Raw genomic sequence first — 17254 nt, 5'->3', positions numbered from 1 at the left:
GTAATGATTCATTAGCATTTGTTAGACTATTAATTATGGCAAAAATNTTACTTAATTAGAAATTACATTAAAATATAATTAAAAAATTGCATTAAATCATAAAATAATATGTAGAGAGAAAATTAACAGGATAAAATATTTAAAGGTAATATAAAGATGGATTATTTGAGAAATTTAATATAGGAATTACATTTTATTCTTGAAGTGATATAAGTTACTACAATCAATATATATTGTTGTGATAATTCATTAGCATTTGTTAGACTATTAATTATATATTATTGGAATAAATAAAAAATTTTGATATTTCATTTTTACTCTTACAACAATTAGAAATTTACATATATATCTTTATTAAATTTTTAGATTTGTATTGATAAGGAAGTCATTTTTATTTTTTGACAATTGAAAAACATGACCAATGATCTACACTTATTCCACCAATGCCCGTGCAATTAATACAAATANATGATAGCACAACACATCTAATCTATGCTACTCGTGTACCAATCATTCATGACAATTACGGATCACTGAATTCATGGTTAGCAGTAGAAAATCCTATATCGAATTAAATTGTCAGATTAATCGATATGCAATATTCATATAATTAAATTATAAATTGACAAATACTTGAAATAACAAGAATATTAAATCTAAGAACGAATACCTCACAATGATAAATTAAACAGTAAAAACAACCCTTAAATCAGAAATAAAACTTAGCCTAGAGTTGAGGAGAAATTCCTTGCGCCTTTCTTGTTCTTCTTTCACGTGATTTGTTGGTGGAAGGAATTGTGAGTTGTTCTCTTTGCTGCCGCCTCCCTTCACGTGAGTCTCTTTTTTTGGATTTGTATTGATGAGGAGGTCTTCTTTATTTTTTGACAATTGAAAAACATGGCCAATGATCTACACTTTTGTAGGTATATAGATAAAAAAAATATTTTTATTATCAAACATATATTATATTATTATATATTTATCATGTTATTGTACTATTGTATATATAATTATTTCTTTCTTATATCTTATTGTGATACTATAATTTATTACTTAATTAGAAATTACACTAAAATATAATTCCTCATCGAAAGAGGAAAAGGATCGCAGTGAAAAGCATTTCTGAAAAGGATCAGAGGTGCCGAAGATATCGAAGCAGAGTTTCGACATATTGTTGCGGCCTGTGAACAAGCAAGTCAAGTGAAACATCCATTCAAGAAGCTGTTTACAAGAACTGGAACACCGCCTCTTGTTTTCCCTATTTTCATTCAGGTTTTCCAGCAGTGTACTGGGATCAATGCCATCATGTTTTATGCTCGTTCCAGACATTGGGATTCAAGACCGATGCTTCCTTGACTGTCGCCTGTGATTACAGGTTTGGTTAACGTTGGATCTACTTTTGTGGCGATTTTCGCTGTTGACAGAATTGGAAGAAGGAAGTTGCTCGTTGAGGCTTGTGTTCAAACGTTGATCTTCCATGTATGGAAATTATTTCCTATAACATTATTCTAGCAATTACAAAACATTCAAAATTTGGTGTTTAAAATTTCATATATATGACTCGGATAGGTTGCACATGAATAACATGAACAGAAACTTTTGACATATAAAAGTAGTCCTCTGAACATACTTTTCATCAAAGATATATACAACTGAACTCCAAAGACCGCTTCTCGTAATGTAATATCGAGTTGGTGATGAATTATGGACGGATCTAGCCACATACATCAATCCAGCTAGTGACTGTAGAGATTAATGCAAAGTTGGGAAATTGTTTCGAGCATGATTAATTTCCTGTACTTAAGGAAATGTTGTATATATCACTGCTGGGTTTAATCACAGACTCTACGATACTAGAAAAAATAAATAGATTTCATAACCATCAAATTTATAAATTCACCCAAGATCAGGTTAGAGAACATATATACTTGGTTTCAATAATATTAATGAAGATATCGAATATTAGTTGTCAGATTCCAGATAACAGAGTTATATTTATAATGCATAGACAAGTCTTGGAAAAGATGTTTCTTGAACAGACACTTCTTCATCCGAAAATTAATGCACTGTTTCATTCAAACTATGATGGCACAATCAATTATTTAATTATTAAAATTAAAATAATAAATCTAAATTAATGTTAATCAATTCAGTGCCACATTTTTCCTTATAAGCCTTACACTTCTTTCTTTTCTTCTCGTTGTGGGACAATCAAGGCATAACCAAAATTTTAAAATAAGGTGGGCTGAACATTGAAAATATAAATATTATTTAATATATTTTAAAAAAAAAAATTTTTGTTATAATTTGTATAATAACATGAACTAGATAAATTTTAAAAATCATCTTAAGAATTTAATATATCAAGATAAATGATAAATATCATTTATAATAATGAACTTTTAAAATAAATTCATAGTAAAGTAAGTAAAAAAAATTGAATGTACATATGACATTCATTCAAATAATTTAGTTATACAATTTTGTACTCTAATAATTATCACTTAATTTGATTATTATTAAGTATTTATATATTTTTAGTTTATTCAATATATTTATGTAAATACATATTTATAATCAGAACAACACAAATATATATATAAAGTGTATAATTAGAATGAGTAAATATATAAATTAAGATAACCACATAGATATAAAATAAGCTCACATGCTAGATTATTTAAAACTCATAGAAATCTATGTATAAAAATTTTGCTCAGTGACTAAAATTCTAAAAATAAATTACTATATATACACATTAATTCGCAGACTAGGTTGGGCTAAAGCCCACCCTAACCCTTAGTGAAGCTACTCCCCTGCGGACAATCAATATATCATTAACTATATCTAACAGCGAACTAACATGGTTTCACTCTTAAATGATATGGCTGCAGATGGCGATCAGAATCATCCTACTTGTCCACTTAAAGGAAGCAGGCTCACTAGACAAGAACTTAGCAGCCCTAGTTTTCATCTAAGTATGTTCATTTGTGATGTCGTTTGCATGGTCATGGGTCCCAATGGGTTGGCTCATCCAAGTGAAATCTTCGCTATGGAAACAAGAACAGTAGGATTCGCATTTGCAGTGAGCTCAAATATGATCCGCACTTTCATAATAGCACAGGCTTTTCTCTCTTTGATGTGCCATTTGAGGGCTTTCATCTTCTTTTTCTTCTCTTCATGCATTCTGATAATGGGGCTCTTTGTTTTGTTCCTCTTTCCGGAGACGAAAGGCGTGCCGATCGATTTGATCGAAGAGAAGGTGTTGAAGAAGCATCCGGTGTGGAAGAGATTCTTCAAGGATGATGGAAATTAAAAGTTTATGAAATGCCTGCAGGTTGAAGATAAAATGACACACATGATTACTACGAACTACGCAAACATTTACAATTCTTTTTTAATTAATTAAATTAAATTAATATTATAATTAAAAAAATAATTATTTGAAAAAAAAAAGAAACTATTTAAAAATTCGCTACAATATATTTTTGAAGAAAAAAAATTACTAACAACAATATTATTTTATAATAATGTGTTACAATATTTAAAAATATTAGAAATCAATATTCTAATTAAATTGTTTGTCAACATATTTACAAAAAAGTACTCATGGTAGAAAATAAATAAATTTACCTAAATTAGTTTGACTAAGTTTCTTTTGAGACAGTATCACATATCTATATTTATGATACGAGTCGACTTTGGCCAAATCTTGAGTGAAAAATAATTATTTTGACAAAAAACAAAATTTTCCATTAGTCAGATTGGGTAGAAGTATCACAAATTGACTCATGACACGATCTCATAACGATTTTTGTGAATTAGTTTTAATATATTTTTATATTTAATAAAAAATGTATAAAAGATATTGTATATTTATAGCAATATTTTAAAAAATTATTTGAGGAAATATTATGTATTTTAGAATAAAGAAAAAAATATGAAGTGTATTGTAAAAAAAGTAGAGTATAATAACACTCCCTTGATATTATCATTTCATTTAATTTCCATTACAGTTTTAGATTTTGTGTTACTTTTATATATTCAGTTTTCCATATTCTCTAAAATATTAAATAAAATATACAAATTTTATATAATAATTAAATAATTCATTATATCAATAATTTTAATTAATTAATTAATTAAACGCTCATACATACTAATTTTAATATCATATGTATCAGACGAGTTAGATACTAGTTAATGATATAACAAAGAACTTCATAAAACATTGTCGTCATATTTGAGGACTAATCATTTGCATTATGTTTATTTAGAGAAAATACAATTTTGGTCATATTATTTTGCAATTTGGTCATTTCTTATCGCATATCTTTCAATTTTTTTACAATTTTAGTGACTAAGAATATTAATATGACACTACACACGGCAGAGCCACATCAACGCTCCAATTATAATAATAAAACTGCAAAAAAAAAAAAGTTAGCGTACTAAGACTGAAATTTAACAACACAAAATACCAAAATCGTAAAAAGACAAACACGAAAAAAAAAATTTCCTATTTATTTACTCAGAAATTATTTAATTGTGATCAGTGGTCCTATATTTGTTTTATATATGTTGAGTATTGTGTAATGGATTGTTAGCTGTATAAGTTGGTAACTGTGCAATGTGCATTACTATTTATATTTAACCTTGTTTTTTTGGAACATTAATATAATGCTCAATGAATAGCAAACTATAATAATTAATTGAGTATAAGACAAAGTATACATATAAAAACTTGAATTTTCGTCAATTAACTTGTATTTTTTCTTCATTTTTATTATTTTCATCATAATGCTGACATCGAACTGCCTACGTCAATATTTTTCAGTGTCAAAATATCATTTTTCGATATTACACAAACATTATATTGAAAAAAGGTTAAAAATGATTTTTAAAAAAAATGCAATTTTGTATACTAAAATCGTGAATGGATCGATAGCATAAAAAAAATAAAATTATACAATTTATATTACAAAAATGTTATTATCCCTGATACTTAGGCTACGATTGGTTGAAAGGATATGATAAACTAATGATTAGTATGTAAATGATAAAGAAATTGATTGTGGTAGGATTGTAATATATGGTGTAAAATAATATTATGTTTGGTAAGATTTTTAAGTGTAGGATAATTTTAAATTTTTTGATGAAAAGACAAAATTACCCTTCCCCTTCGCGGCGGGGGCGACGGCGACGGCAGCGGCCGGCGGGGGGCGGCGGCCAGAAACGACCGACCGGAAGCGGCCGGAAATGTCGGCCGGCGCCGGAAGTGGGCGACCTCCGCCCGGCGGTCGGCCGGTGGCCGGCAGTCCGTCGGCGGTCGTGGCGGCGGGAAGTGGTGGTGAGTTTGAATATAAGAGAAGGATAAAATTGGAAAAATAGGAAGTATTAAGAGTTGGATAAATAATCCTAGGGGGTGAGGAGATATTATTTTAACCTACCTAATATAACCTAATCATTCATAGGAGGGATTGACTTGGTTAAATAATCACGCGTACCAAACAGCTGACTAAATATGATAAAAAAAATAATCCCCCTTATCCCCAAACCAAACGCCCCTTAATATTTAGTAATTGTAAACTATTTTCATAAACGTAATTTGTGTGTTAAAAAAAATAACTTATTATTATTATTATAAGTCACACCTCCAGATTTGACGTCACAGCTAACCGGAGCTAATCTCCATCACGTGACCATATGACTATCGAGCAGGGGCAGCGCCATGCATGGCTCCTTTCCAATTAATTACCAACTTCACCAAATGTTTAATGTCTGAAAACAATTTAAAATAAATAAATTATATTAATTGAACATTTGAAATTTAATCCTAAATTAAATTAAATCAAAATCAAATCAATATTTTGGTTATTTATTTATATATTTAATTAATTGTTCAACTAGTTTTGCAAGCTAATTAATTGTATTTTTTTGCAACCACATTTATATCTCATTCACTATGCAAACTCTCTCCAAGCTATATATATTCTTTCATCTTTTTCCCTGAACAAAAGATAATGTGACCGGCCACCACTTCCACCACCACCACCACCACCATGGGGCGGCGCTCACAAAACCACCGGCATTCTGCCACCAGATCTCACACCCGCCCCTCTTCCCCTACCCACTCCTTTTCTTCTTCCTCCTCCTCCTCCTCGTTCGAGTTCACTATCTCTCTCTCCCCGCATAAGTCTACCGCGGTCCTCTGCCCCGCCGACGAGCTCTTCTACAAAGGACAGCTCCTCCCGTTACAACTCTCCCCCCGCCTCTCCATGGTCCGGACCCTCCTTCTCTCCTCCCCCTCCACCTCCTCCTCTTCCGACACCACAACCACAGCCTCCCGTGACTCCACAGCCTCCCACTCCTCCGATTCCTCCTCCACCGACCTCCTGCACAACCACGATTGCGAATCCTCCCGGCCTAGCTCCGTCGCTGACGACGAATTCAAACGACTCTCCCCCATCACCGCGAATCTTAATCCATTCAACTTCCACTCAAGAAAATCATCAAAATACTTCTCACTTCCGAAATTCTCCTCCGTTTTCCGTAAGGAACACAAGAACCCGGCTCCGGCGTTATCCGGCGCCACCGCCGTGAAGAGAGTGAGTTCAAGCGCCAAAGATGTCATACGCAAGTACTTTAAAAAGGTGAAGCCTTTATACGAAAAGCTTTCCCAAAAACAACAGCAGCAGCAACAGAAAATGTCATCTCCGCCGCCATGCCTTCCACCAGCTCGTCCCCCTCATCCTCCGTCATCAAAAATCCCGAATCCCACTAGTGCAACCCTGTGCATGATGAAAGATAAAGATCAAGAATCCACAACGCCTCTAAATTATCCGCCGCAGAACACTTCTTTTTCAGGAAACTTGATCTATCCCAGAAGAAGAAGTTCCATTTCTAGCTGCCCATCATCGATTGGATCATCACCTAGCCACGCTAGAAACGGGATCGGGTCCTCAAATATGGTTCGTGCAGGATCCGGCATTTATCATTCAGATGCTTCATCAATGGAGGAACTGCAGAGTGCAATTCAGAGCGCAATTGCGCATTGCAAAAACTCCATGCTTCAGAATAAGAACACCATCAGTAATGAGATTTGAGACCGATAGAATGAATAATTTGATGTGCAGATCAAATTAACTGAGACTATTAGTTAATTAATTAACATTTTTGTTCATTGTTTAACTTAATTTATGGATCAGTACTCATGAATTATTAGTTATGCATGTGATCTATATTTATATGTTCGATATTTCGGATTTTACCTTTGTTTGATTTTCGATCAGGAATTTTTTGCAAAATTTTTCAATGGAGTTTTGATCACCATGACTCCATAAATTTACTATATAATAAATAATATAATATTCAAGTTTGTTTTTATCATTTCTGCAGTTTAATTTTTTGTTTTGTTTTGTTTTGTTTTACCAGCTCAAACGTACAAGAATCTGGCATGTGCATTCAAACTGTATTAATGAACTCTCTGCTTTTTCTGGCTGGATAACATTTATTAGGTCAAGAAAAATTGAAGCTTCTCGCTCTCTCAAAAAATAAAAATAAAAATAAAAATCATGCTTCTTGCCAATTTCAAATTAATATTAATATAGTATAGTTTAATTGATATTTGTGAATATGTGTAAATTAAATTAATTTTCAAATAATTTTTGAAGAAGTATAAGTTCAACTATCTTGAAGGATATAATATATTAATATATCAAGATATATAATGGCAAGAAAATATAGAAATAAGCAATTAAAAAAATTAAAAGAATAAATCAAGGATTCTGGCATGATTTTTTCTTGAAGTCAATACGCATGAAGAATATTAGAAAATCAAAATATATAGCACTTGAAATACTTATTTCCTAATAGATAAATTCATGAACTTACATCTTATAGCCATAACCGGCAATTGAGCGAAAGCTTCCTTGCACAATGGTATTTCTTGAATTCTCCAACAATATTGTATAGAATGATGAGTTTTTAATGGTAATAAGAATACTACTAAATTAAAACGATTTGTGATCAAAATCTGAATCATATCAAGTTGAAGAAAGGGCGATTAGGAGGAAAATCATCTCGAGAAAAAAAATGAAATAAGAATTTCGGACGAAAATCGAAGATGAAATGGAGCACTAAGATTGTTTCTAAAACTTTTTTTGATTAACATATTTTGTTATGAATATGAATAAGAAGAAGCACACATGTTTCATCTTCTTTGGGAAAAAATTATAATTTAATGAGTTGCACATCAAATTCAAATGACATGTTTCGATTGTTTTTTACAACAATAATATAGTAATTGACACCTATTTACAAGAATCGAACACGCCATATTAACTTTATACCATTAATGTTATCCTCTACACAACACCAACAAAATATTCATAATTATATTTTATTGAATTATCATTTTTGTTAGCATCCACATTACTAGTGGGTCACATTTCAAAGAAAATAATGAGAGTGACTATTAATGGGGCTTAAATTCCGTGGTAGATAAGTAATGATAGATCTTGCCAAAGCTTGTACTTTGCTCCGAAAAAGTTTTTTAGGGTGATTGACTGGTCTTCCACCAAGACTTGAACCAGATAATATAAGCCCTACATTTCCAATTTTTAAAAATTTGTGTATGACATCTCAATGAAGCAAGGGGGTCAAGTTAGTATTATATTGGGATGAAATAAGTTATTGTTTCTTGAAAAATTGAAAATAAATAAAAGATATGTGATCGTAATTTTTTTTCTAAAGTATTAAAGTTACATTTTAAGTTATTGAACTAGTAGAATTTGTATAAAAACTTTTGTATGACGGTCTCGTGGATCAATTTTGTGAAACGAATCTCTTGTGATTCCGACTAAGCTTTGATTGATTGTATTTAAAGTGGTTGTGTTTCGTCCAGACTAGGTAAGATTGTGGGATGGTTTAGGGTTTTAGTCATTGTTTGGTTGATTTTTCTATCAAACTCATTTTTGTCAACCAAACCCATGACCATATGGTATTAAAAGAGGGGAAATAAATCCAACTACCCCCATGGTTTTAACGATCCACATTTAAAATTTACCTATTTTAATATGAAATATTCGATAAATACCCTTGTCGCCCAATGCCCCCCCCCCCCACCAATCTTTCCTCTCCATCGTAATTTTAAAACATTCCAAGAGTTATTTAGGTATAAAATGGAATAATATTAAATTTATCTATCATTGTTTTGATAAAACTCATTTGTAAATTATTCAATAATCTCATCTTTCTTGCGAACATATATGATCTAAATTAAATGTTTTAATTTATTTTTAGGACTATGCGTATGTGTTAGTTGTCCCACATCGGTTGGATAAATAACCTGGAAGTTACATATATGGACTTGGACAATCCTCCCCCCTTGAACTAGCTTTTGGGGTTGAGTTAGGACCAAGTTCCAATCTTAACATGGTATCAGAGCTCAGGTTCCACCGTTATGTGTTGGACTGCCTATAGTTAGGCCACCCGTTCTGCCCATAGTTGGTTCATTTGTAAACTTCACGTTCCAGATGTTCATTCCTGGGCGTGAGGAGGGTGTGTTAGTTGTCTCACATCGGTTGGATAAATAACCTGGAAGTTACATATATGGACTTGGACAATCCTCCCCCCTTGGCTAGCTTTTGAGGTTGAGTTAGGGTCAAGTTCCAATCTTAACAATATGCTTTGGACAAATTGTACGTATTGTGTACATTAGTAGAATTTTTGATTTTTACTTCGTCACTGGTTACTTCGGCGATTATTAATGTTGAAGTAGTATATATTGATCAACTTCGATAATAACACCGACGAAGTAAAAATGATAATGGATAATAAGTTGATTGATATATGTAATAGATAAGTGACAACTCACTCTTATTTGAAAAATTATTTGTTCCTGATGAGACTTGAGATGACAAGAAGGGTTGGTTTAAAGAAACGACTAAACTAAGTGCAAATTCAAGAAAGAATAGCATGTATTTTGTGGGTTGTGAGAAGTTATTTTGGATGAAAATCGTTAATTGACCGATAACATAATAAAAATTATAAAAATATAAATTACAAAATAAAAAATATAATTTTTTCGATACATGTACATGTATGTATATGACATGGGATCGATTCACTTGTGAATGTAAGAGCATCTTCAACCTTACATCAAAATAGAGCGCAAAAATAGTGCAGCCCCTCCTCATATACTTTGGCGCAAAGCCATTTTTTTTCAACTATTATAAAAATTTGTTAAAGTTATGTTTTTTTAAATGTTGTTTAAATAGTAGTATAATATTTATTTTATTATTTTAATAATTTGATATTTTAATATAAATTAAAAATTTTAAATAAATTTATATATAGATTTTTAAATCAATAAATATTTATTTATATTAACTAAAAATATTTTATTAATGGTTTGATTTAATGATTTATAAATAACATAATAGCCAAATCTATATTATTATTTTATAATAGCGGAGAGACTGATAATAATTGTTTTGATGAGGACACCAACTTTTCTTTCTAATCTACCCTTTTATTTATGATTAATATTAATCAACCCTTTCGATTTGTGTGATTGGAATATTTGTGCGGTTATTTCTTCCCAATTTACCATTTTATTTACGATTAATATTAATCATTTCCTTCCATTTATCATGTGCTTGGAATATTTGTGTGGTTGATTCATTATCTTTCATGATTCAAGTACACAATTGTTTGGTGTCATGATGTTTTAATATCACGAATGTTTAATAAATTGGCATCATATATTCATGACACATGCAACTCGTGTGCCTCGGTGACTATTACAAATGAAAAATGTAATGCAACAGTACAATTTGTAAAAATACAAAGATAACAATTGAAAATGATAATTGAAATACAAATGTAAATATAAAATATAAGAATTAATATATGTAAAATAAAAAAATATAATATAAAATTTGAAGTAAATAAGTTAGAAACTAGACTTAGAATTCAACACAAAAATTGAATTAATGGATATATGGAGAAGACGGTTTACTACTCCACATGTGTAGGGAAGGGGACAGGTCACATGGCACCCGTCAATTGATGATGATCATTATGGCCGTTGTGAAAAAAAAAGTACGCAAAACAAATCTCCAACATACATACGGATATATATCCATACATATGCATATAGTGGTGGAGCCAGAAATACGATTTTACTCAGATTAAAATTTTAAACTCTAAAATCTTTTAATATTTTAAATTGATCTACTCGAACTAATATCAAATTTATCCAAAATTATACAAAAATTTACATATAAATTTTTTTAAAAAAATTGAGGACCACCCGAGCTAGGACTGTGGCTCCGCCATTGCATACATATCACATCAATTTCTTAGTGAAATTCTGGAATGACATATTGGTAAGAAAAATTCTGGAAAAAAAAACTCGTTTAAGTAAGATTCAACGAGTGTTTGCGATCTTTAAAAAAAATAATTTTAGAATTTTTGAAAAATTTATACATTTAATTTTAAATCTACATGTTTTCATCATCTTATCTATTTTTTTTTTTTTACGTCTAAACTCTAACTAGTCACCTTGTTTGGAAACACATGATGACTACATATGAGAAATAGAAAATTTTCGCGAAAGAATGTAAACTAAAACAACACCACGCATGATTCAGAAAGATTGATGCAACTTATGTTGTTAATAATTAATTAGGTTGCAGAATTTCAAACTCAGTCACATATATAATAATTACAATTAATTAGTACAAAAGTGTGACGCCAACTCCCAACTATCTTTAAGGCACTAGGCCACCACAAAAACCCTTTAAATTAATGATCCTATAATTTATTTATCCCCATCAATTACACTGATGAATACAGAATTTTATCTCAGATTAGGTCCGGTGAGCGACTTTTCAAAACTTCCAAGTTTTTAGTGGCACCATACATCATACTTACAATTTTTTTAATCCAAACTTCTAGCTCCTTGCTGAAGTATATATAACAGATTTTGAAATGACTGCCCGAATACACAATTTTTATGATTGTGAAACATGATGCTAAGATGAAGTTTGACGACCCTTAATATGGTTTAGTTAATGGCAAAAACTTGTGTGAGACGGTCTCACGAGTCGTATTTTTTGAGACGAATCTCTTATTTGAGTCATACATGAAAAGTATTACTTTTTATGCTGAGAATATTACTTTTTATTGTGAATATCGGTAGGATTGACCCGTCTCACTGATAAAGATTCGTGAGACCGTCTCACAAGAGACCTACTCTTAGTTAATAATTCACAGGAATTGGAGTTCTGGCTTAATAGATCGATGTCATAAACTATTTAGAAGATAAAGTTGCTACTTGTTTTAGATCTTGGTCAATTAATGACTTCTTTTTTTTTTTCCCAATTTTTGACAAAATAGAATTGACATGTATGTCTAATTTTCTTTTTAGATTGTGATTTTCTTTACAAATATAGAAGGCCGTGTTTTTTAAATGTTACTTTTCCTCGTTCCTTTTGCAATCATGTCATTATGAACTTTTATAATCTTGATTTTCTTGAAGTCAAGATTTAGCAATAATTTTGTTATATGTAAAAGCAAGGTGCATGTGTTTCGTGACAACTAGTTTCAAATAAATAATCTTTCACCGAGACAACTAACCACTTTCCTATTCAACAATTTAGATGCCAATTAGGGCTCAAAGAAAATGTGCTCGAAATGGTTAATTTGTTCCGCTCCTTCTCACACTCTAAGAAAATATTTCGGATGCATTTCTCCACCTTAATTCACACCTCGGTACAACTCAAACATATCATCTCGAACAGTAACATCAGTACGTCAATACTAGATTCTTTACATGAAGGACTCAACTTGACGACTGATAAGTCCAAATTTTATAAAAATTTTAAAGATTTAATTTTATAATATTTGTGCTTATTTAATATTTTTATCACGAATTATCTACTTATCTGAATTAATTTTATGATAATCGTAGATTTGAATAAAAAGAGAAAAAAACCTAATTTGAGAGATAAGATGATTTTACAACATTTTAAAGGAAACAAAATACCAAAAGAAAGGAAATAAAATATTCTTATATTTTATTCATTGAGAATATTGAAGTTTTGGAAGAAAATATGTGCAGATCTTGATAAAGATGAAGCCTCACATTTGATAAACAAAATCTCTACAATCTCATCTACAATTTTTGAACTTGACATGCATGGGCGGCAAAGAATTGGAGGATTAGGCTCATTAAGAAAGATAAAAAAGATACTTGAAGAAAGATAAAAGGAGAACAAAAGAAGTGAATAGAAGGCTACAGTGAATACAGCAAAAGACTACGCAAAAAACATCTACACGGAGGAAGATAGAGGCAGAAGCAGGAGGAAGACCTCAACACGCCAAATAACTGAGAATTCTTTTCATTCTTTCTTGATCATGTTTTCTTCCATGAATTTAAACATGAGTTTTAAATTTTGTTTTGAATTTATGGAGTATATTTTTATAGACTAGGGCCACGATAGGGCCGAGACAAATTATTTTTTATGTTTTGAGTTTGATTCAATTTTATTAATTATTTTTATACATTGATCGATGTCGTTTATCATGTGTTCTTTTAATCTTGTCAATTAAATTGAATATTCGTTGATTAATCTAAAATCGGAAGGTGATAGATTAATATTTGCTTCACATAATCAATCAACACATACTTAAACTGACTATAAATAGTATTCGGTTCATTGTGCGACTTTAGGTTGAAAAACTGAAATTTTACATTGATTTAATACGGTTGAATCTAATAAAATTCAGGTAGTAATAATTGGACTGTTAGATTTAAGTAGGTTTATCAATTCGAAAAATCGTTTAATAAATAATTTTGGGAATTTCATCGTGAATTACGTACATAATTTATTGAATTTGACTTTGACACGTAGATTATAAGTTTGTCTCGATACCGTTGTACGCCTTAGTCGTTTTTAAAGAATTTGAATTTTCATCTAAATTAATAGTTTGGATTTTTTTCTTTAGTTAATTTATTTAAATTGTTTAATCTAATTTTAATTCATTTAACTCATCTCATTTGAATTTGATTAGCTTAAATTCGGAAAAATAATTCATATTCTGGTATTTAAATTTCGACATCTGTGAGTACTATAGCTGGACTTATTTTCCAATTACTATAACTTGATTCAGTCTGATTGCTAGATTTATTCTGAACCGAAATCATGTGTGTCAAAGACCCTTACACAAAGATTCAAGTCAGTTGAATTCACCAACCACTTAGTTCAAACTATATTGTTGCAGCTGAAAGAACCTACAAATTCAAGAAAAGCCCAGAATTTATTTCATTGATCGGCGAAAGAGATGCGTGTCCAGCATGGGACTTCCACTTTTTGCATGACAATCCATATTTTGGTCAAAGGCAGGCTCATAAAGGATGCCAAGGCATTACTTGAAACGGTTTTATCCAAACCTTCCTCTCATAATAAAGCTCAAGTACTTACCAGTTAGAAGAGCTGGAGGGAAGGATCGATGAATCAATTCCATTGTTAGAAGAGATGGAAAGTTTGGGATATAAGCCACCGGCAGAGACGTTTAATCTGATGATTAAAGGTTGTTCTATAAACGGACGATTGGATGATAGCTTGGTATTTTGTAAGAAATGGTGTTGGTAGGGTATGTGCCTAGTTGTTCAGCTGCTAATGTGATGATTGGGAAGCTTTGTGAAAATGGGAAGACCAAGCAGGCTGATGAGATGCTGACCATCTTGTTGGATAATGGGCTTACTTGTGATGAAAATGCATTTTCTCATCTGATTTATGGTTATTGTAAAGATGGTAGTATTGAAAGGGCTACAACGATTTTATTTGAGATGGAGTTCAGATCATTATCTCCTAATATGTTGGGTTTTACTTCTTTGATTGTTGGGTTATGCAAGTGTGAGAGATTAATAGAAGCGGACGAGTATCTGGAAATGATGAAATCCAGGTCACTGCTTCCAAGTCCAAATGTTTATAAGGAATTAATTTCTAGTCACTTGAGGAAGGGTGGCAAAACAAGTGCTCTTCAACTTAACCGTGAGATGGTTGGAACATGGCCAGAATGATGATTCCTGATATATGGAATTTCTTGTTGATTTGTCACTTGTGCAAAAATGATGGCATGGTTAAAGGCTTGAAGGAAGCAATTTTATCAGCAGTACAGTCACAACTGTAAAGTTCGTCTGGACAGCAGAGTTTTCATGTCCGTGGTTGTAAAGAAAATGAAGTTAAGCACAGAGAACTATCTTGTTGACACTTGGAAGTTGGACACTTTGTTACTGATCTGAGGAAACTGTCTTCTTGTTTTCATTTTTGCTCTAATGTGAACCTAAATCAAATTCCGCTTTGAAGCTACTCTCTGTTATTTATACACAGTATGATGTTATATACTCAAGTTGCTGTAAATTTTTCACAAAGATCACGTATAACTCTCAAAATTAATTAATTTAGAAGAACCTTAACATTTCATTTGAGGGATATGAAGTATGCCATGATATCAGAACTGTTTAGAAATCCGAAGGCACTCGATTGAGAGGTGATCTGTTCACATAATTAGGAGCTACTAAATTATTTACTTCACTAGTAATAATTGCATTGTCTTCTTTTAATTAGCTGATGTACTTATATATGCCTTGAACCAAGGAATATTAAGTTGCAACTAAGCCCGTATGATGGGGCTGTACTTCTTTGGGAGGGAAGTTAAGTGTTGTGAACATGGCATTGGAATTTCAGTCCATGCAATCCCAAGGCTTTTTCGATATCGATTTTGTTTTTATTGCGCATCGTGATGAACATGAGGTGGTAGCAGTAGAGTTTGATCATTTCATGTATGATTGCTTAACAAATCCAGTGTCTGTTTGGTCGAGCAACATGTGGAGTAGCTTCAGACCACTTCTCTTGCATGTTGTGCTGCATGAAAAAAAAATGTTGCTGTTTTTCAATTGTAACTTTTCCATTCAGGGTTTCTATATTACGCTACCTTCGAATTGAAAACCTGTTGCTTTTGCAGTATTTCGAATGAAATACCAACAAGAATTAGAGAGTTCGAGTTCGCTGTCATTCAAGACAGATAAAGCTGTCCACTTTTGAACGAGAGTTTCACTCAACAACCGAGAGGTATGTATCTCACAAAAAATCTCATTTCTGTAGAAATACATGTCATTGTGTTCTCACCTTCTCTGTTTTGTATTAGATGTATACTGAGGGGAACATAAAGTTTTTGGTTCTGTTTCTTTTTATCCAAGGATATAGTAGAATATATTTTTATTTAATTTTCCAAGTTTAGTATTAAAAAAAATTGGTTTTTTTATGCAGAGGAGGACTTCTCATGTATTTATTTGGTTTTAAGCATGGATGAATTAGATGGCCACAGATTGAAGAGTGTGTTAAATAGTTGTCTTTGCAGGAGGATCAAATATTTGGCTTGAAAGGTTCTAAAAGGACTTCTCCGCGATCTTATAGATGTGAGAGTTGCTTCAAAGTTTACGGAAAATAAGGCCTTTTCAATCACTATTAACATCGAATACCTAGTGTTCTATCTTAAGTTTAGAGGAGCAAAAACTTAGAAGCAGAGAACATAGAGGTGATTTCTGGATTAGATATCTTGAATATTTGACGCGTTAAGTAATAATTATGGTGTGCAAACTTCATTTAATGACTCCGAAAAAGAAGAGAAACGACTTGGCCTTTCGTTTCGGGCTTCACTTATAATATAGCAGGTCATATTCGGGTGAGATACAACATGAAATAATCTCATTAGGGTCTTTCAACTTGTTTAGAATCCTACATTCTGTGCGTGTCAAAGATTGAGAGAGGTAAGAATTCTGGTTTTAATTTTGCCAATCTGTAATATTTCCATTATTCGGTTCTGCAAACTAACAACCAAAAAGGGATTGCTGGAAAAGATTTAGCATAAAAGTCTGCAACACTTATAGGGGACCATCATTTATTCTGTTACACCTGTGCACTTGCATCTACAGACTATTCTAAGAAACCAATTTCACTATATTTTCTTGAATATTGTAAGTTAAATTCTTGAGCTTTCTCAATTTCTACTCCTAAATCTCCATCACCCCTTTAGCGTAAACGATCTCTAGCACGCCTGTGCTATGAAGGGTTTTTTAAAATTCAAGAAAACATATACAATACACACACACACACACACACACGGACCGATCTCTATATCCTTGAAATTGCCATGAATTCAAATATTGAGATTATATATA

At 31.6% G+C, this 17254-nt stretch overlaps 1 protein-coding gene, 1 long non-coding RNA gene and 1 pseudogene across 4 annotated transcripts; all 3 read left to right on the top strand.

Moving 5' to 3' along the window:
* The first annotated feature begins 1080 nt into the window (after positions 1-1080).
* Positions 1081-7807, top strand: LOC140966268 (sugar transport protein MST4-like; annotated as a pseudogene).
* Positions 5962-7247, top strand: LOC140966267 (probable membrane-associated kinase regulator 1). The gene has a single exon (XM_073426595.1). The coding sequence runs from the start codon at positions 6063-6065 to the stop codon at positions 7104-7106; it is 1044 nt and encodes a 347-aa protein (XP_073282696.1). The 5' UTR covers positions 5962-6062; the 3' UTR covers positions 7107-7247.
* Positions 7808-14229: 6422 nt separating the features above from the next.
* Positions 14230-16565, top strand: LOC140966265 (uncharacterized). 3 transcript variants are annotated; one of them, XR_012173299.1, is made up of 3 exons: positions 14230-14448; positions 16039-16145; positions 16344-16565. It is a non-coding gene; the product is annotated as an uncharacterized lncRNA (long non-coding RNA). The 3 variants fall into 3 exon arrangements; XR_012173298.1 differs by having other exon boundaries at positions 14230-14484; XR_012173300.1 differs by lacking the exon at positions 14230-14448 and adding an exon at positions 15094-15255.
* The last annotated feature ends 689 nt before the right edge of the window (positions 16566-17254 follow it).

The sequence above is a fragment of the Primulina huaijiensis genome, unplaced genomic scaffold (genome assembly GCF_012295235.1).
Source record: "Primulina huaijiensis isolate GDHJ02 unplaced genomic scaffold, ASM1229523v2 scaffold20367, whole genome shotgun sequence".
Classification (NCBI taxonomy): Eukaryota; Viridiplantae; Streptophyta; class Magnoliopsida; order Lamiales; family Gesneriaceae; genus Primulina; species Primulina huaijiensis.
This window is presented reverse-complemented; position numbering and strand designations above follow the sequence as displayed.